Here is a 22,049-nt window from a genome sequence, read left to right as displayed (position 1 = left end):
AACATGAACGTGCCGGGCGGCGCGGTCCCGTGGGTTAGATGCGCGTTCATAATGCAGAGGGAAATAACTCTCAGAATAACGTTATTAGCACATTATTACAACTTGAGGAACGAATGTTTTTAATAAGGGCTATACAAGTGTTCATACTGGGTAGTTTATTTAGTTTAAAAAAAATTATCCAACGATTTACAGACCACTCTTTCCCCATGTAAGTCAATGGGAAAAAGTGTTTCCGGGCCTGGCAACCAAACGGAAGTGTAGTACCGCCGTTTGACCAGCACGAATATTTTCATCTGAGTCCGGCACACTTCCTGGGGGCTTGGGTGCCGACAGGTTTGTTATTAGTTCCTGATGGCAGACAATGTGGGCATTACCCTCAGACATCATCATTGGAGGCAGTCGCAATTTCTACAGGCTCGTACTACCTGTTAGCATCTGGCATCTGTTAGCATCTAGCTCTCCTGCTTACAAACTTTTAGCCATCCCTGCTTATACAAGTAGTAGTTTTAGTTGTCTGCGATCTGCGGAGGCCTACTCCCACCTGTCGAGTACGGTTGTACTGAGGTGTTTTTCCTCCGGAGACGTCGCGAAGAGGCGGAGCGGCTCCACCTGTTGCTGCCTGCGATCTGCGATCTACGGAGGCCTGCTCCCACCTGTAGAATACGGCTGTACTGGAGAGGTTTTTACCCCGGAGTCGTCGCGGAGAGACGGAGTGGATCCACGCTTCGGGCTTGGCCTGCTTCCACCGGGCGTGTGCTGCTGTGCGGAAGAGGATTTTACCACGGCTGGGGCCTGCTTTCCACCTGTCCTGGTTCTGCTGTTGCAGAGGCCTGCTTTCACCCCGGGGATACCACGGAGGGACCGGAGTGCTTCCACGCTGCTGTTTTCGCCTGTCCTTTGCTGCTGTGCTGATTTTGCTCCAGGAACATCGCGGATACTGTGTGCTGGTCTGGGAAAATGGCCCATATCGGGATTCTGCTGTGCCTGTTAACTGTTTTGGACTATGAGAAGATCTCTAGTCATTCTGAGAAGTCTACTGGATTCAGGTCTGTTCTGCTACCCGCAGTGGGCATCCCCTGCAAAGGTTCGGATGTGTTGCACAAACAATTACCAGTTGCCTTGTCACAGACAATCTGCTCGACAAAATATGTTTGTCTTTTTTGTTTTCCTGCGATGATGGTTCTTCAGGACTGCTTCTTAACCCTTTCATGCATGAATTATGAAAGCCTCAGTCAGGATTTGTTTACCAAGTGTTATTTTTGCTCTTGGTGCATGAAAAACAAGATTTGAACTTTTTTTTTTTTAATCTAGTTTTTTCAAAGAGATTTTTATATGTCCACTCAGGTGGACAGTATGCGTTCAGGGTTTGAACTGAAGAGATGTACATTTTGAAAAAATGATAAATGAAGATGTGCAAACTTAAAATTACATTATAATAACATAAGTATATCGATTTACGGCCCAAAAATATATGGCAGATGAAGTATTTTCAAGAATAACCAGGGCCAGGGGCCAATTTGAGGCCCCACGCACAGTTATTTGATGAGTGCCAGTGGAGCCTCGCAGCGGCAAAACCATGCCGCGCCACCCTAATTGCGCCACATAAGCGCATAGGTGCGCCTCAGATGAGGCCCCCCTCCGCAAGGTGTGGCCCCCTCCACAAGGTGAGGCCCCACACAGTCTGCATGATCTGCCTGTAGGGAGGGACGGCCCTGGGAACAACAGCAGCAGTACCAGTATGAATTGTAGTTGAAATATAGCCAGTGATGCATGACGTCCACTGTAGTGGATAGGTGGTTAATCATGATTTCCTGCAAACATAACATCAATACTTTGATAATTTATGAATTATATGATTCCTTAGTTGTTACTTGATGTCACCAACTTTTTTATACCTGCAGGGGACGCTTTCCATAAAAGGATTGGCAGGATATAGATGGGTGACTTGGTCCATGTGGCTTTCTGTCGTCCATCTTGGTTTAGAGACATGTATCATGCACTTACACTGACTTGGCACTGAGTGGAATGGGATGATGCAATAGGGTCCTATGTAGTGACTGATGGTGCAACTATGCAAAAAAAAAAAATGCATATACAAGAAAACCCCTTTTGAATAGCTGTCCACTGTAGTGACCTCTATGCATGAAGCTCTAATCACACTCTCGCAGACTTTTCCGGTGTTTCTAAAGTAGATGACAATGTATGTGTGTCGTTTAAGAGGAAAAGATTTTGTCCGCATCTGGGCGAGCTCGACTGACGCTGACGTCATTGTTTTATCAGAAACTGGCTAAACAAATCAATTTTGGCCTCTGACATTGCCTTAAATGGTTATAATGTGTATCGTTCCGACCGACCTAATAAAGGTGGTGGCGTTGCCATTTATGTTAAGAATAAGTTCAGTGTAACCACATTAGTTTCCAAATCTATCAGTAAGCAATTCGAATTTTTAGCCTTAAATATAGAAGTGGCAAAGGGGCAACAGGTCATGGTGGTGGGCTGTTACAGACCCCCCTCAGCTGGCAAGGACTCATTGTCTTCGCTAGAAAATCTTTTATCACAACTAGACTACAAGGAAATAGTGCTACTTGGAGATTTTAACTGGGACTGGTTAACTGCAGTGTCAGAGGATTTTAAAAACCTTTGTATCTCACTGAATGTTACTCAGATTGTTGACAGTCCTACTCGCCCTAACATTAAGTCCCCTAATAAATCCTCCCTAATTGATCTCATTTGAACTGATGCTCCCTATAAATACTTATCTGTGGGAGTATTTGCGAATGATCTGAGTGATCACTGTGTTGTAGCCACAATTAGGGACACTAAGGTTCAAAAGGTTAAACCTCGTATTATTATTAAGAGAGACATAAAACATTTTGTGGAGCAGGGTTTTGTTCATGATCTGTTTGGGTTTGATTGGGGAAAAATCGATCTGTGTGCTGATGTAGAAACTGCATGGTCTTATTTTTATCTTGGTTTTATGGAGATCATTCATAGACATGCACCCCTGCGTACATTTAGAGTGAAGGGACGAGACAATCCTTGGTTTTCTGCTGAACTGTCCAGTCTCCTTCATGAGAGAAACAAGGCCTGGGCAAAGGCTAGGCAATCAGGCTCAGAGGTAGAATGGCTGAGTTTTAGGCAGCTAAGGAATAGCTTCACTTCAAATATCAAAAGTGCAAAGTCGAAGTACTATTTGTCAGTTACCACAGAAAAGCTAAATAATCCTAGGACATTTTGGAAAGCCATAAAATCGATATCCACCGGTGAGATCTGTAATGAGCTACCTCCGTGCCTTACCACAGCATCTGGCTCGATATCGGACAGGGCTACTATGCTAAATTGCTTTAATGAGCATTTTGTGTCCTGCGGTTCTATGTTTGATTCTGTTTCTAACTCTGCTTCTGTGAACACCCCAATCCGTGACTCTGAACAATGTGGTCTGGAAAACCCTTTCAGTTTTACTCCTTTTACTGTCAATGTTGTTCATGAAGCCTTATCTAAGCTAGATCCTAAGAAACCGGCTGGCCCGGACAACGTAGAACCTTTCTTTTTAAAGATAGCTGCAGATTGTATTGCTCTTCCTCTTACTTCTCTTTTTAACCTCTCCCTCAGCACAAATACAATTCCAAAAGTATGGAAGTCAGCTTATGTCTTGCCTTTGCTAAAAGGAGGGGAGGCAACTATTTTAAATAACTATTGGCCAATCTCTAAATTGTCAGTTCTGGCGAAGGTGCTCGAACGCCTAGTGAGTGAACAAGTAAAGGAGTTTTTATGTAAACATGATATCCTGTCTAAACATCAGTCAGGCTTCAGAAAGCAACATAGCACCATCACTGCGACAATGAAAGTGGTGAATGACATTACGAGTATTTTAGATAATAAGCAGAGTTGTGCAGCTCTATTTATTGACCTTTCCAAAGCGTTTGACACCGTCGATCATCGCATTTTAAAGCAGAGGCTACTCAGTATTGGCATATCCAGCCATGCAGTGGGTTGGTTTGTGAACTACCTCTCTGAAAGGTCCCAATGTGTTCACTTTGATGGACTGTCTTCTGAGTGGTTAAACATTGCTAATGGTGTTCCTCAAGGTTCTGTTTTAGGTCCACTTTTATTCTCCATATATATCAGTTTAGGTGAAAATGTGAATGAAGCTACTTTACATTTTATGCGGACGATACCGTGATGTACTGTGCAGGTACCTCCATTAAGGAGGCTGATGTTAAATTACAGGCTGTTTTTAACATTATTCAGACTCAGCTTGCTGAACTTAAGCTTCTTTTAAATGTTGATAAAACCAAGGTAATGCTCTTTTCAAAAGCTAAAAAGACAACAGAGCCTGTTTTGGATATTGTTACTATGCAAGGACAAGTACTTGAAGTGGTTGCCTGTTATAAATACCTAGGTATCTGGCTTGATGATTGTCTTACTTTTAAACTTCATGTCAATAACCTGCTTAAAAAGCTGAGGGTTAGACTAGGTTTCTTTTTCAGAAACAAGTCCTGTTTCTTGCTTGAGGCCAGGAAAAGGCTAGTCACTGTGACCTTTTTACCTGTGCTGGACTATGGTGATTTGTTGTATATGAATGCACCTGCCTATTGCCTGAACAAGTTAGATGCCGCCTATCACAGCGCACTGAGATTTTTCACAAATTGTAAAGCACTTACTCATCACTGTACCCTGTATGCCAAGGCAGGTTTGCCATCATTTACTGTAAAGAGGCTCAGTCATTGGTACACGTTTATTTATAAAGCTTTGTTGGGTAAACTCCCGTATTATATCTGCTCTCTGATCACACAGAGAGTTGCAAGCAGCTATTGTCTGAGATCGCATGATGTAGTATTGTTAGATGTGCCAAGAGGAAGGACTGTCTTAGGTAAGACAGCTTTTATGTGCGCAGCTCCACTTGCTTGGAACAATCTACAGCAAGAATTGAAACTGAGCAATCTCATTCCTCTGCATGTTTTTAAAGCTAGGCTAAATGAAATGCTTGTTGATACTATGGGCACTTGTAAATGTCTATAACTATGTAAATATATCCTGTAAATATAATGTATGATGTCCTTTATTGTTTCATGTGGAACCTATATGCTGCAGGTCTCCCTTGAAAAAGAGATCTATGATCTCAATGGGACCAATCTCGTTAAATAAAGGTTTGAAATGAAATGAGACAGCTGAGACCAGCTGTATGTTTCATGGCAGACATAACTCATTTCGTAGTTAATTTGGAGCGCTATTCCATTAAAGGTTGGCATTGTGGTGCTTGCCATCACTGGCTCGCACTGCTGCATTTCAATTTCACATTAGGCCAATCACACAATTGGGCTTATTAAAGAGGGTTCCTCCTCACAAAACTGCCTGAGAACTGTACAATTATTTACAGCATAAAAACTGGCAATGACTTATCTGCTTTCTTTCTCCTCTGACCCCCTTCCTCCCCATTGTTCCCCCCTCTCTCTCTGTGTCTCCTTCATTAATTTCATCTTATCTTTCGTTTTCCACTCATCTTGTTTCGTCTCCACTGCTGCTTCCCTCTTTCAGAGCTCCCCCTTTGCAACGGCAGAATATTAAAATGAGATTTGATGAGTGTTATCAGGCCCCCAGTCTTTTGTCCACTTTTTCCTTTCTGAAGGAGAGTCTTAGTGCTCAAGGCAAAACAGTGAGCATGTGCATCCACGTGCACATGAGCGTGTCTCATGTCTCCCTCCACACCCAGCATCCTGATGCTATCTCGGATATTCCATCTAGCATCCAGGCGCATTTTGAAATTCTGCTCAGATACTGATCTTCTTTTGGGCAGGGAAAGTGAAGGGGAGGATGAAGTAGGAAAGTAGAAGAGAGGGAGGGGAACTGCTCTGCACCTTCAATGGATAAATGAAAAGTGTGGACACAGACGAGTGCAACATGAGAAGGTAATGGGCTCACTCTGCAGTCAAAATGCCATCGGAGCAATTTTGGCTCTACTGACTAAAGTTGCAGCAATGGCGTTTGGTAAACATTCATATTCTGCTGAAAGGAAACCAATGCAGTCCTCTTTCTTTATAACACGTTAAAATGTCTATATTCACACCACCAATGAAAACATTTGAACGGTTTGTAAAAGAAGTTGAGTGCCTTTGATTTGAAAGCCCCTTATATGAAAACTCTCAGCACTATTTTGCTCCCTCTCAATTCAGTGAGAGCTGTGTGTCGTTCTTTTCATGCTGCACAAAAACTATAGGTTACTTACGTAACCCCAGGTCTCAGAGTAACATGAAGTGAGATGTCTCACTATGGGATGCGCCTCATCGCGGATCAAACAGAAGCATCAATCTCATTACGCCAATCCTGATTGGCTGGTGATCTTGACGTCAGCGTCAGGGAATTCACCCCCTATAAGTAGCTTGCACCACAACGCATGCGTCATTCAAAATAAGCACCTCTTCTCGCTTCACCATAGCAAGAAGGGCCGTCTGGTGAGACATCTCACTTCATGTTACTCTGAGTGCTCGGGTTACGTAAGTAACCTATAGTTCTCATTCATAACACTCCGTTCGATGTCTCACTATGGGAAATTGTAGCTCCCGTATTGCCAGACGAGCTTATCTCGAAAATTACCCACCAACCAGAACTTAACAGGTAGAGTCCCGACTCAACAAGGTGCCCAGCACTGCTCGGGCCACGCTTGGAGCGGAGACGTCTAGCCTGTAAAAGTGGACAAAAGTACAATCTGCACAGATGTCTTGGATGGAAACACCCTTGAACAAAGCCCAGGATGTAGCCAGGCCCGAGTCGAGTGAGCCCGCAGACCCGAAGGTGCTTGCAAACTCTGACTCGTATAGGCCAAAGCAATTGCCTCCACAATCCAGTGGGAGAGCCGTTGCTTAGTAACAGGCTTGCCCTTGTGAGGGTTACCCCAGGACACAAAGAGTTGGTCATTAAGACGAAGCTCCTTTGATCTGTCCATATATGTGCGTAAAGTACGGACTGGACACAACAGATCCTGCTGCTGTTCCCCGGAGGAAACCAGCTGCGGAGGAAATGCCTCAATGTCAATTGGGGTACACGAACCAACCACCTTTGGTGTAAAGGCAGGGTCGGGCTTCAACAACACTCTCGTTTGCCCTGGGGCGAACTGAGTGCATGAAGGATGTACAGATAGTGCATGAATATCACTGACCCGTTTAGCGGATGCCAGGGCCAGTAACAGCACTGTCTTGAGTGACAGATGTTTCATGTCAGCTCCTTCCAGGGGTTCAAATGGGGTCATTCTGAGCCCATTTAAAACCACTGCCAAGTCCCATAAGGGCACCAGCGACCTGGAGACAGGGAGGAGCCTGCGAGCTCCCTTTATAAAACGGCAGACCAAAGGATGTTGGCTAGCCGTCTTACCCTCAAAGCCCACATGGCATGCAGCAATAGCAGCCAGGTACACCTTGATCGTGGAGAAAGCTCTGTGTTTATCGATCAAGTCCTGAGAAATGATAAAATCACCCCGACAGGACATTGAAAAGAGATGTGTCCTTCTTGAAGGCACCACTCCTCAAACACCCTCCACTTACAGTCATAAAGAGACCTGGTGGAGGAAGCTCTCGCACTCTGAATAGTGTTTATCACCTTCTGAGGGAGTCCCACTGTATTCAGATTGTACCACTCATGGGTCAGGCCCATAGTGCCCCGCACTCTGGGTGAAGGATCGCCCCCCCCGCCTGAGACAATCTGTCCCTGCGTAGTGGGGGCTGCCATGGCTGCCCGCACAACAGCTGATATATCTCCGCCAGCCCGTACGTTGTGGGCTAGGGCGGAGCCATCAGGATAAGTGTGTGGCGTTGCTCCTTCACTCTGGCCAGAGTTGAGGGTATCAGAGCCAGGGGTGGGAACGCGTACAGAAGACCCGGAGGTCAATCGTGTACGAGTGCGTCCACGCCTAACGGTGCGTTTAAATCGTGCATTAAGGAGAACAGCTGTCATTGAGCATTTTCTCTTTATGCGAACAGATTTAACGCGGCTCTGCCGTAACGCACCCACAGCGGACTCACGATCCTTGGATGTGGAGTCCAGTCTGCATAGAGTGGTGCACCTCTGGACAGTAGTTCTGTCCTGAGGTGCATCACTCCCGGTACCTGTGTCGCTCTCAGAGAGAGGAGACGTCTGCCCCTCCAAGGGATCAGTTTGTGTGCCAGTGTGTGTGACGGGCCGTCCACACTACAGCGTCGACAGCGTCGACAACTCTAATCTGCCCATTCACTTTGAATGGGGTGACGTCACGTTGCCTCGCTTTTTCGCCGAACTGAATTGTGGGTAGCAGAGCGGTCCGTCTCCGCCGTCTCCGGCGTCAGAAGTTGAACAATGTTCAACTTCTGACGCCGGAGACGCCGGAGTAGCCAGCGCCAGCCAATCAAATCCCGTTTCGGAAAATCTGACAGCTCAAGCCGTAGCCAATCAAACCGCGTCTAAGCTGGGAGAGATATCCCGCCGTTCATTTCTATATTTCAAAAAAAGTCAGAGGAGAAACTAACTATCGCCGTAGCAAATCACCCGGTTTTGTATGACCAGACCCTCTTCACCTACCGGGATACAAACCGGAGGAACCAGGCATGGAGGGAGGTGGCAGAGACAGTGGGTGAAACTGGTAAGTTGTTGGTAGCCTGTTTGGGGAGTTTATATATATATTGCTCCCATAAAATTATCCCCGGGGGTTTTTGCTTTGTATGTCGGGGGCGGGAGATTCATGTGATTGGTTGTTGGTCGCATTGCTTGAATAAAATCCCCAAGCTACAGACACGCCCAGCTCCAAGCTTTTTTTGAAGCTGTAGTGTGGACGCTCCGTGACTGGAGACAATGCAACCTCCCTTGGCGGTTCATACACGATACTGTGGTCGTGTTGTCTGTCCTCACGAGGACATGGTGTCCTCTGAGAGAAGGCAGAAAGCCTGGGGAACACCGCTAAAAGCTCCGGGTGATTTACGTGCGCCCGCTGGAGGTCTCTGCTCCAGAGACCCCTCACCGGGCGACCTTCGTAAATAACCTATCAGCCTGTCAGACATGCGTCCGTGGTGACCACCTTCCGTGAAAGGACAGCACCCATAGGCGCGCCCCGTGCTAGAAAGTACGGGTGTAGTACTCTCCGCACGCCGTGGTGCGCGGGGTTTAGTTTTATTATGAGACCCATGTTGAGCAGGTGCTTTACGAGGACATTTGTCTGCGTAATCTGACTCTGCTCGGCGGGTATTATAGATAAAACCCTCCTTTCTAGGAGAGAGAGAACCTCTCCGGGCTTGTGAATACAGATAGCCCGAGAAGCGAGGGGGGGGTGACGGTGACTTGGAGTCTGTAGCTCTGTGTAACTGTCTTGAGAAACCCAAGCAGATATCGTGAGTATCTCCCGCTGTATGCTCCTTAGAGCCAGCTGAGATGTCACGTCTCTTCCCCTCTGAGTCTCTATTTGTTGTGTTATGGGGCACCACAGTGTCTGAGCACTGTGGTGCCCCATTTAGACAATCCCCACAGACACAGCGCATGCGTGTGGCGGTGGTGCCCCTACGGCTCCAGCCGGCACTGCGCATGCGCGTGACGGATGTGCTTTCACAACCCCAGCCGGCACTGCGCATGCGCGTGACGGTGGTGCCCTTAAAGCCCCAGCCGGCACTGCGCATGCGTGTGGCGGTGGTGCCTTTACAGCTCCAGCCGGCACTGCGCATGCGCGTGACGGTTGTGCCCTTAAAGCCCCAGCCGGCACTGCGCATGCGTGTGGCGGTGGTGCCTTTACAGCTCCAGCCGGCACTGCGCATGCGCGTGACGGTTGTGCCCTTAAAGCCCCAGCCGGCACTGCGCATGCGTGTGGCGGTGGTGCCTTCACAGACCCGCCAGTAATCCGCCTTTTGAAAGATGCCGTAGCTGCTCTCAGAAGGGGAACAATTGACGGGCTGTTTATTGGTTTTATTGGTTTTCTTTTCATTTTATTGAGCTGCGCCCTCGGCCTGAAGCCTGGATGCGTCAGCGGCAAATGTTTTATAACAAAAGAATCAACCAATGTGTGACATGTGTTCGTGCGGACTTGAGGATGGTGTTGAGGCATCTCTCGAGGCGGCGGGAACACATTCAGAGCTGGGGAATGAACTTCCAGCTCTGTCACAGAGGGGAGAAGGAGGAGCTCTCACGCCGCTCGCTTCTTCTTCCTCGACTGCTGGCCGAAATTCTGGGTTGGCTGCGCCTGAGCTGCAGCCGGAACCGGAGATTTTCTAGGCCAGCTTGCCCTTGTCTCCAGCCTGGGCTGGGGACTCGGGGTGGGCTGCGACCTCTGCTTCTCCGGTGCTTTAAACCGAGCAGAGTTCGAGGCAGCTTGGGCGAAGGACTGCTGCTGCGAAGGCAGCGGCTGGACCCTTCGAGGGAGGCAGAGGTGGAGTGCCTCGTCCTCCTTCTTCTTCGTCTCACACCTCCTTTGCATGGAGGCGAGAGGGGAGCCGAAAATTCCCTCGGGAACGATGGGCATATCCAGCACATCCTCCTTTTCCTGGTCTGGGAGGTTGGTGAGGTTGAGCCATCTCGCTCTTTCCTGCACCACCATGATCCCCATTACCTTGCCCGTGGCCTGGACGGCGCAGCGTTGGACACAGAGACAAATGTCCGTGACCGCTGCCATCTCGTCCAGAGTGGCTGCCCCCGGGTTACCCGACAGGTCCTCGCAGAGCTCCGCTTGGTAAGCGGTTAGCAGCGAGGACACATTCAGGGCCCTGGCGGACAACGCTGCAGCTTTGTAGGACTTTTCAGTCATTGTCGACTGAAAACGGTCCAACTTCGCTGGCAGCGTGGGGTTCCTGCTCGGTGACGGGCCCACCTTCGGTAGGAGGTGGGCCGCTACCAGCGGTTCCATGGGCGGTATGCGGAGCAGGCCGAGCTTCTCCATTCCATCACAGTCTAGGGAGGAGGCACCCTGGATTGGGACCTTGTTGCTGAAGGGCCGGTCTCTCCACGAGACCGACACCTCATCCAACATCTCTGGGAAGACCGGAAGGAGTTGCCTCTTTTTCCCCGCTGCTTGGGGAAGATGTTTTCCCTCGTAGCGGGACCTGGAGGTCTCCTTGGCCATTTCAGGCCATGGGACGTTGAGTCTGGCCGCAGCACGTTTACACACGGCCTGCAGGTCCATGCTCAGACCGGGCGAAGCTGGTGTGCTATCGCCCGGGAGAGCAGCCCTCGCTCCAGGCTTTGCAGCCTGAGCCGATGACATGAAGGTGTCCTCATCCTATTCATCCGACTCGGACAGGAGGAAGGCAAGGCGTCCTCTTCTTCGTCCTCCTCGTAGTCCAGCTCGAGGACATCCTCCGCGGGTGAGACCATGGTGAGGTCTAACCGGGAGCCCCAGCTTATTTTGCCGTCACCGGGTCCCGGCCTGCCAGGGCGCGGGATTCCGGTTCTGTAGCCATGGCAGATAATGAGCCCCAGACCGACACGGAGAGGGGTTCACTCTCTGTGGCGGACGCCCCTGTGTCTTGACTGCTGGCCGGCGGGTCAGTGGATGGGGGGGTCCTGCTCCGACAGGCTAGCTTGTCTTGCTAACCGTCGGCGGAGACTCTTAACGGTGAAGCGGACACAATGTCCGCACGAGCTGGGGCTGTCGATAGCGCCTCGGGCGTGTTCCAGCCCGAGGCAGGACGAGCAGACCTGGTGTGTGTCTGCGCCCGAGATCTTCAACCCGCAGCCGCAGAGTCGAGCCACCCAGTCCCTGACTCCTCTGGTGTGAGGGAGAGGGGCGTCCATCTTGTTCGCCTCGTGGCGTGGAGAGGGCCCGCTCTCGACAGGTAGGATGGGAGAAAAAGATGTTACCACCTTGTCCTTAATCTGGAGAAAAGGACGGTGTGGGTCTTTTATTCCCGGAGAATACTGACTGGAGTGACAGTATGCTCCTTTAATCCTTTCTTCCTCCGTGGAGAGGAGAAAAGAAAAGACTTCCTCGCTACCGTGGTGTCGGTAGAGAGGGAGCGAGCTAGCAACAGGTGTGCTGCTAGCTTAAAAAATCAGACCTACCTTACTTTCTCGGGGAGAGAAGGGCGAGGTCGATTTTAATACTAACTGCGTTAGTACTACCGTCTTCCTGCGAAGCAGAAGGAGTAGCCGGCGAAATGGGTATTTGGGTTCAGTCTGTGGACCGTTAAGCTTGTCCGGCTACTGTAGAGATGTGCTCTGAAGCGAGAATGTGTTGTGGCGCAAGCTACTTATAGGGGGTGAATTCCCTGACGCTGACGTCAAGATCACCAGCCAATCAGGATTGGCGTAATGAGATTGATGCTTCTGTTTTCTCCGCGATAAGGCGCATCCCATAGTGAGACATCGAACGGAGTGTTATGAATGAGAACACTAATTGTGCTTCTGCAGCTACCCTCTGTATCTAACGGAGAGAGATAGAAGGGAGCACAAGAGTCAAGCAGTGGAAATTAAGAGGCATAGGGGGTAAGAACGACCCCAGTGAAGCTTCGATTGATCTCAGCCGGCTCCTTTATTTACACAACATATCTTGCCCTTAGACATCCCATGATCCCACAGCTTTGTAGTCCACCATCCATCACATAGCACAGGGACAAGTCAAGTCAGAGAGTTGTAGCGAGCTCCGGTGCAAGTTGAATAAGCTAAAGGTTTGAATGCACAGAAACACAGAGACGACAGAAGGGCAAGATGTTGAAGGTGTACAGAAGATATAATCTCCAACATAAACACAATGGAGGAGGGAAGAGATAAGGATATGGAGGAGGAGGTTGGAAGCGGTCGATGATGTGAGAGGAGGATTTGTGGAAGGGGTTTAGAAAGAGAAAAGGGAGGAACTAAAGCAGGGGTGCCCAAACTACGGCCCGGGGGCCAAATGCGTGCCGCAGGCCATTTTGAATCGCTCCACAGCTAATTCAAATAGTATAATAAAATATGGCCCCCAAATGAAACTTTTGCTTTTCTTGTATTGTACTACTTAAATATATATGCAAACATATATTACACAGTAGTATTCATATGTTAATAAGCCCACTTTTCAAATGAATTCCATCAATTAAAGTTGAAAACATTTTCTAACAAATCTCAGTTGATAAAAAAAGCCTAATAACTTATTTCTATAACCAGCTCGAAATATACCCTTTATGTCCTCTTATTATGGGCAATCTGAGGCTTATGTTTTAAGGAGAGCTGTGATATTGGCTGTTTTTTCTTAAAGTATATTCAAGTATAAAGCATCATTTTCCTACATTTGATTCATTTTGCTAACTTCTAACTCAACTTATGAGGCAATATACCGCTCCTCTAGTAAGTGGCCCAGCCCTTTGTATGTTTTTCTATATGTGGCCCTTGGAGAAAAAAGTTTGGACACCCCTGAACTAAAACATCATGAGTTATCATCAAGAGAGGATTTTTGTTTACGTACTTGATCCCTCCATTAAGCTTGTATCCATGAGCGTGGGAAGAGACTCTGATGTGGACGTCTTGCTTCTGTCTCGTTCTCTGTCTCTGTCCCTTCCTGTGGATGAGGCCTCCCCAGCTCTTCGCTGCCTGTTCTTCTGGGCCTCCATGGCTTTGAGCTTCCGGGTGTGCTTGTGGCCCTTATAATGGGCCTCTGCCTGGTTCTGCAGGGAAATGAGAGGAAAAAAACAGATTAGGATGGGGGAAACAGAAAGGAGTGTTTGACTCAATGCATTATCGGCTGGAAAGACGTGCAATAATTGTTAAAATGCACGCCTGAATATTCGCTCTCTTGCAGGCATGCACTGGCTGCAAGGACGAGAGTCTGTTTCCACCTGATAACAGCGCTGGCACATCGGGAGGCCAGAGGTATAATTGCATGTGTAATATGCAACAAGAAAGAGGATCCCATCTCCAAAACTACCCTATTAATGTGCGCTGCAAGAGGCTGCAAATCCTAGACACGTGACAACACACATACACACATCTGAGCACACAAACACACACATACAAATCACACGCACACACACATTCTGACTGACTGACTGTGATGCAGCATTTAACGTTTACACACATTTCCCTCCGGTTGAATTGAGGTTTACCTTCACATTCTCATAATTCTCACGGCCCGGTTCAAGCTGAGAACAAAGCCCCTATTGTCAGAGCCAGCGTGGATACGTAGGAATAGCAGAGAAATCAATACAGGGATCACTCATTAAAAGCCCAAACAAACTCCGGGGATCAGCCCTCATCGACTCCTGGATAGAAGCTTTTATAGAAGGGAGGAGCAGAACTAGGACCTGTCTAAATGAGGGGTTTTGTTTAAATTAAATCCAAAGTGTGAACGGAATCTTAAATGTCCCGAAATAACTCGAATTATAGTGAACACTGAGTCGGATACATTTCATCCCGTCGAAATGTAAAAAATAAACGGATTAAGAGTGATGGATTAAGAAATTAAGTAGCCTTTTCTTCTGAAGGGTATATGATTTGACATGTGGAGAAGGTAAATCTTTCCTCCATGATTAAAAGTGTCCTTCCTAGCTCTCATCCAGTTTTAATACGTCAAGAAATAAATCATGCAAATCCTCAGGGACCACACAAGTTAAGTAAAGAGGCTGGACTTCATTTTGAAGGACTCTTAAGTGAGAAATACAAATTTCAGTGGGAGCTAAATCTGGATTTCTCTGATTACCATCAACAATACATTAAGTCCCATTAGCAATGAATATGATGTGTATTTGTGCTGTGAGGTAACAGCCACACACACAGCACCTGTCTCCTGTGTTGGCTCTCTGTAAACACCAGCAGACTGGGGATGGAGTTAAACATGCACACTTCACATTAGCAAGCCTAATGGTGTGACATAGTGGAGGCCTATGCATAATGTGGCTGTCAAAGCATCTGTTAAAACAACTCCAATACTTTAGCACATCGTGTGACTGAACTGCCATGAAATGGCTTCAGAGATTAGCGTGATGTGACAAATTCAGCCAGCGCCTTCTCCGCCACCATTCTCTCCGTCCGTTTTAGTCTCAGAGGAGGCATATGGACAAGGTGTGAAATGAGCTTTGGTTTTCACATCAGCATGCCGGCCAGCAGGACACAGTATACTCTTCTGAGGGATGTTTTATTGTCCTGTGATTAAGCAATCCTACGGCTAAAAGTAAACATTGGACACTATCTGGTGCATAGCAATGTGTAGTGGGTGGAACAAGTCCTCCCATAAGCCCTGAAATGAATCCTCTCTCCCCAAAATTACTTGCCTGTAGCAAAACTAACAAAGACATAGAATTCAAATGGATCTGCCAGTTTGCCTGATTAGACAATCACTGAGCAGCCTGTTTGGTTGTGGACGTGAATGTTTTTCCCTCAAATATGTCAGTCAAAAATATCGCCTTTTGTAAAAAAGCCAGTCTATTTGCCAGTCAGTTGTCTCTGAAGGTTTTTGTAGTTACACTGAGCTATAAATATGTGTAACTTGAATGTGTTCTTTTATGTTATCAGGATTTAAATTGAATATGATGAACAAGAGGAAAGACATAACATTTAAAATATATACCGGCACTAGTTGTCTTGAAAAGTCATTGACAGAAGAAGCCCTCCTATCTATTTGTTTGGTATAAAAAAAGAAATATACCTGAAATATAATCAAATCTATTGCAGATAGATTTATTGCAAAATGCTGTAGTAAGTAACTCTCAATCCTTTTCATTTCCCTTCTTCAGATTGAAGAGGGCAATTTAGCTTTATAGCAGCAAGGTTAAAGGAAAACCAGGGATATGCTGTTCCTTTAGTGTGACATTTGAGGAGCTTTTGCTTGTTGGATATTTTTCAGAGGAGTATTGGAAAAAAATGTTGATGTCTAGATATATGTTCATCTTGGAAGGGTGTAGCATGGGTGAAGGAAGAACCCATACCATTGTGTGTTGATACGAATCACGGGTCGGGTACGCAAATGAAGTTTATCTTTGATTAGAGCATTCGTACAATAAAAAAAATTGCTCTTTTGCACCCCAACCACACCCAGCAGTTATGTCACAGTGCACCAACACGCCCTGAGGTACACCTCTACATCACTGCAGCTAAGTATAACCACAGGAGGTCAGCAACAACTAGATTATAAACTGGTGTTAGATTGTTCTTTGTGCTACACTGAGAAGCAGAGAAAGGTTACTTATTTCACTTTTGAGCATTATGTACAAGGATAGCTTGGTATAATGTGTGAGCAAACTCAGAGGAGGGTACATGGGAATGTTAGGAAAGTATTCATGCTCTCAGAGAGACAGATAAAGCAACAGTCAGACCTGACACTCTCCTTTAAGTCGGAGTGTGGAGGCGGGGAATGGGATTTGCTCTTGTGTGTTGGGAGCACGTCGGAGTTTCCTCTCCCCCTCAGCTCCCTGTCTCCTGTGCCTCAGCCCTTCTTTGAAGATGGAGACCAAAAGAGTGTGCTTTTACTTTGCCCAGACAACAGTTGTCTTAGGGCTTTCTCGACTATTATCTATTTGGTTATGTGAATATGCAATTAATATCATGGGAATTTGCCAGTGTGTCTATGTGTGTAAGTCTGTGCTCTAGTGTGCATATTAGCAAGTGTGCAGTACGTGTGCGAGTGTGTGTACATCTGTGTGTTAGGGGTGGCAAGGATAGGAAAAATGGAGCGATGAGCCGAGGATGCTGCTTCCTGCTGGGGCTGCTGATTGTTTCTGCGCTCTGCAGATAAACGACAGCTCTCCCTGCTGTCTAATCCCTCACACCAAACAACAGACAGACACACACATGCAATCACTGAAAGGGAAACTTAACAAACTGTTATATGCACATAAGTAGAACAAACGAATGAAAAGAGTAACCTTAACTTTGACATCATTTGCAAAAAGTTTTTACTAGTAGTTTTTGTTTTGCATTAAGACACAAATATATCCACATTTGGTTATTCACACAAACACTCAGCGTACACAAACACACTAACGGGGATGATAAGGGCTAAGGTAATTAAAAGACCGCTATTCAAAAACAAAACAAAGAGATGATGTTCTCTAAGGCTAGACTATAGATCACTTTTATGTTGTATATCTCACAGTATGGCATGCCAGCTTTTCTCTCAGTCTTATCATGCCCACAACCTCTCTGTAATTCCCGTAAACACAGAGACATAAAGCCACTAAAACATTTCTTACCGTTGAGTTAAAGCGCAGGTGGCAAATGTTGCAGGAGATAATCTGTTTCTTCTTGAGGGGCTGAGGGACACCGAATGTGTGGTTGATCACTGCCTTCTGGACAGGGTCCATCTGAGAGACAGAGAGAAAAGATAGTAAACAACAGACCTTCTGGAAGACTTTATTTTCTCAAAAGAGAATGGCCTGTGCTGCAGAACTACTCAGAGGTGAGGTAAGGTGAGGTTGTTTCCAGAACAGTGCAGCATCTCATGCAAATTCTTCCAGCAGCTACAATAGTTAGAGGTACGTTGTTTCAGCCCCTCAGAATAAGATAGGTTAACGTTAGATAAAACAAATGCATTTTTAATTCAACAGTCCTGCAAAAAATCCTACCCGTCACGGTGGTACAATTGTTAATTTATTGTTAAATCTAAGAGTGGATAAACCTGAATATTAATTCTGGAGACTCTAGTTTGTGGTACTGCCACAATCTTAAAACCTCCTGATTGCTACCAGAGGGCATTAAGAGAACATGCCACTCATATTGATTAACATATGTATAAGCATTAGCATATTAATTGCACTCGTTTTTTTAACAATACCACAATTCCAAAACAATTTCTGTTGTAGAAATATTTTCCTACTACAGTGAGTTTAGATTGATTGCTTCAAATATTATGCTTAGCAATATCATTTAGCTTTACTCATAACACTGTAGGCTAATTAGCAATATTCAGTATATATGGTATCGGTGCTGTTGCTCGAAGGCTCAATGATTGCACCTGTGCCTGCTATATTAAATGTAGCTAGGAGTTAAATAAAAAAGTTAATTTACTTAAAAAGTTAATTTAGGCCTCGTAACTAATTCACCAGCACTTTCAATGGTATGACTTGCTTGAAGTGAAAATATCTGCACTTTCCTTGTTGTTCGGAGTTTGACTCTTTATGCTTTTTGCACTTTTTGTAAGTCGCTTTGGATAAAAGCGTCAGCCCAATGAAGTTATGAAATGTAATGCCTGAAAGCACGTCCCTGTACGCACTTATGAAGGTCTGGGAGACACTTTATTGTACACATGAGTACTTTTGTGTTATGAATTACAATCAAAGCACAAATATTTGGATTTCAGATATGGTTATTGGTGGCTTTTTTTATCTTAATTTCCCTCATTGTAAAGACATAAGACATTCTGCTAGTGTACAATCTTTGTTGCTGTATGTGACTGGTCACGGTGTTAGATAATGAGGATGTGTGCCAATTCATAATGCATTGCAAGCTTAAGCGATCACCATTGCCGCCCCCTGCTCTCACAGGGCGGAATATATTAATAGAACTCCCCACCCTCTAACCACTACAAAGACCCTATAATTTAACAACCAGACCTAAAAAATGGGGCCGAGCCAAAACAGACCGTATGCTGTATATAGAGAGCTGGGGCTTTATGCAAGTGTCCAGGATAGAAATAGCAACAATTCTGAAAAAATGGCATCAAAATCTAAACGCTTTACTCCCCCTAGCCCAAGAAGGTCCATAAGTAGAAGAGTATTTAGATGTCTGCTGGATGCCAATGATCTTTGTCATCTTTAACAAGCCATTTGTAATAAGCTAGATGTATACCTCTGTATTAAGGGTCTATACTATATTTTATACATGTGAGCCTTCTTTATAAAATGCAACTATACATCAAGACCATAAGTGGGAGCGTATCTTTGATCCTTAGGTTATTTGATTCCGGACAAATGTTCTCAGCAATATTGTTTTCTCGGTCAAATGTTCAATTTACAGAATGTTTTCCTGGGTCAATACCATAAAATCACCCAATTACAACCTACTGATATTATACTCCTCAAAATGCTTTCACATTTGCAGGCAATATTTGTATCATCCGTAGTGCATTTCAAACTTTCATATCCCTTCTTCCTTTTTAACTGTGAGGAACGCCTTACCAGTCGCTTAAGATGTTAGTTTATATCAAGAGACCCACATGGATAAGTATGATCCGACGAATACAAATGTAGACATAATTCCCAGTGACTTAAGGAACTACGACTGGCCAGCCTCGTCATGGTATTTTCTCCTTCAGGTTTGTGATACTTACAGAGATAGTTGAGCGTGAAGACAACATTAAAGAAGTTGAACAAAGACTCTCTTTCAGTAACACACATCTAGCAAAGCCATTGCACTATAGACCTACAGACAGCGCTTTGAAAGAATGGATGTAAGGTAAACACAGAGATTCCACAGTGATACTCTTCTATTACAGTAAGTAACAAGATAGGACATGATCAAATCACATTTTAAGTTACTATAGATCAAACCTACGTGATAGGTATCTAAGGGGAACTCCTGTTAACCCTTATAGTATGGATTTGTTCTTATCACAGCTGTATTCTCACTTTGTTACGAGCCAGGCAACAGCTCATATTTTAAATGCAGTTAGAGTTCATTGTAATCTCAGCTATGTGTCTGTTCTGTCATGAGAGCAGCCCAAAGAGAAGATGGTTTTGGACCGACATAATTAGGTTTTAACCGTCTGTGTGTTGTCTGCAGACGAACAGCCTACTAAAAACAGTTACAGACGAGGCTACATCAGAAGGTCTGCATGCCATCATGACAGCTGATTGCACTGACGCACCCTTCATATAACAATAATCTTAGATTAACCCCCAGGGTGGCCCAGTTCATTCCTCTGTTCGCATGGCAGAAGGATGGCAAGGGGAGCGCTGTTCTCACACACCAATCCCTGGAACCATACCGGTGGCACGGCAGAACGCCTCAGCTGCCCAGAGATCAGGGGGTGTTGTTGTATCGATGGCATCAGGGTTGGCACACTGCCTTACCTAACTTCTGATACAAAAGCCTGAACAGCATTAGATCCCTTCCTATCACACACAGAGCTGTGGCTCGTCCATTGCAGCTGCCTCTTCTGCAAGAGTGGCGTCTGTTTACTATGGATTCCTCAAGAAGGCCAGGTGTGAGAGGGAATATAAACACACCTGACACTGAAACCACTATGCAGGAGGTATATCTCTCCCTCAGGGCTCTCTCTGCTTCTGTTGCTTTATTTTGGCCTCTTCTACATGACTAAAAGCTACCTCTGGGAGCAACTGACTTTTCCCTTCCCCAGCCGAAGCCTGACCGCTGAAACCTAGCTCTCCCACTCCTGCTGCCCCCCGTGCACCTGAGCAGAGCAGGCTGCACACAGCTATTTATTTTGGGAACTGAAGAATGTGCCCATTGTCTGTCCGCAGCCATCCTGAACCGACTGCTATAAATGAGTCTTTTGTCCCAGCCCTCCGTCCTCCCCCTCCATCCTGGTGCAGACAGGACTTATCCTGCGCCGGGCGGCTGAGACGTGATGGGGTTTCAGGATTGGTAGAGAGAAATAGGTGGAAAGAGAGAGGTGGGGGGGGGGGGGGATAAGAGACAGCGAGGGACCAGAGGATATTTAGTTTTGAAGACAGGTGCATTCATCTTCCCCCCTGCACACGTCCGGGACAACGTGGGCCTTATCAGTGCTAAGAGAACCTGGGGCTCCCAGTTGAATGGACTTTGTGATTAATGCCACAGCTGCGCCGTCAGACAGTGTGTTATGGAGGCTAATCATCTCCTCCCGGGACTGAAGCGACACTGATTTGATGTTACTCCCACAGTTATCACCATTTCTGCATTCTGGTTGATTTCCCGTCCTACTGCGAGTTGTATTCTCCTTAACAATGACTGAAGAACTCAATATCTTTGCAATTGATTGGATTTCCTGTGAAGTCGCGGTGCTGCACGCATTCATAATCTACTGCCTTTTTTTCCCTCAGTAAAGGTTTTTAATGCTTTTCCCTTTTATGATAAAGAAGAAAGCATGTAGCCCCCCCAATGAGTTTATTTGACTACTTCTGAAATATATTTGCTGTGGAATGTCAAACATTGTTTTTATCAGTCATCATAACGGTTTGAACAGAGCTGCAAGGCAATAATATTGAGAATAGAAAAAGCAATTGCACCTTTGAAACATAATCATAACACTGACCAATACAAATACATGAGGGTGTTAGAAGGATTATTGTTTTCCATGCTGCTACTGCTGCAAGGCAAACTCCCTCCTCCATAGGGCAGTACAGGCGACCCCCCGACCTACAGCAGTGGGTGGCAGACCAAGTGAATAAACTGCACTTTTCACATGGCACATCATCACACACATGAAGCACATGTTTGCCCCCCCCCCCACCCCTTGCACATGTCACCCACTGTCTGAACCAGCCAGCCAGATGTCTGTGTGGCCCTCTCTCCTCCTCTCTGCCTTTGTTTGAAAAGGTGTAAAGCATATGCAGGAGAGAAAGCGCTGGCTTATGTTTCATTTACAGACTACAGAACTGGAGATGGTTTCACAGTGTGCGATGAGGGAGGTGAACCCACACACATACCGTGAAACTATGGATCAAAGATATCAGAAGTGCCTACACACATACATACTCACACAAAACGACAATGGATATAGCGCTGGTAAGTAAAGGATCAAAGATACAGGCTTTTAATTCCAGGCACCGAGGGAAGGCAAGCCTCAGAGCCTCAGTGCTTGAGAACTGAACAGTTTGCTGCTGACATTCGAAGCAAAGTAATAAGGGTCTCATCTGTAGAGATGCTGATACTGAGGTGACAACTAGAATGCTGAGAGGTGAAACCCTGCTTGAATGAAGATTAGCACGCCGAAACCTGAGGGATGGCCTCTGACAGGGGGAGAGTTTATGGGACACGTACTGGAGGCTAAGGTCTGGCAGTAAAGATAGTGAGTTGATGAATAAGGACATGATTTTATGGCCTGTCTGTCTTTATCCCTCTACCTGATCATGGGGTTGAACATTGAAACTGAATTTATGAAGTATGGGGCTCGCAACCCTGACACATAAAATTAAGGTAGTTCCTGCCCCAGCGTACAAAATGATGTTTACATGTCGGTTGGGGTTAACATGTCTTCAATT

General features: G+C 46.0%; 1 protein-coding gene across 2 annotated transcripts in view; it reads right to left on the bottom strand.

The window, feature by feature from the left end:
• The window catches only part of znf385c (zinc finger protein 385C), a 159,737-nt gene that overhangs the window by 11,634 nt on the left and 126,054 nt on the right, over window positions 1-22,049 (bottom strand). For both annotated transcript variants that reach the window (XM_034088464.2, XM_034088465.2), the window contains 2 exons: window positions 17,100-17,210; window positions 13,382-13,580 (listed from right to left, as the gene is read on the bottom strand). In XM_034088464.2, coding sequence (XP_033944355.1) covers window positions 13,382-13,580; window positions 17,100-17,210 — 310 coding nt within the window. The remainder of the gene's footprint in view (window positions 1-13,381; window positions 13,581-17,099; window positions 17,211-22,049) is intronic.

This window comes from Pseudochaenichthys georgianus, chromosome 8 (genome assembly GCF_902827115.2).
Source record: "Pseudochaenichthys georgianus chromosome 8, fPseGeo1.2, whole genome shotgun sequence".
NCBI classification, from domain to species: domain Eukaryota; kingdom Metazoa; phylum Chordata; class Actinopteri; order Perciformes; family Channichthyidae; genus Pseudochaenichthys; species Pseudochaenichthys georgianus.
Note: the sequence above shows the minus strand (reverse complement) of the source record. Positions and strands in the feature narration are given on the sequence as shown.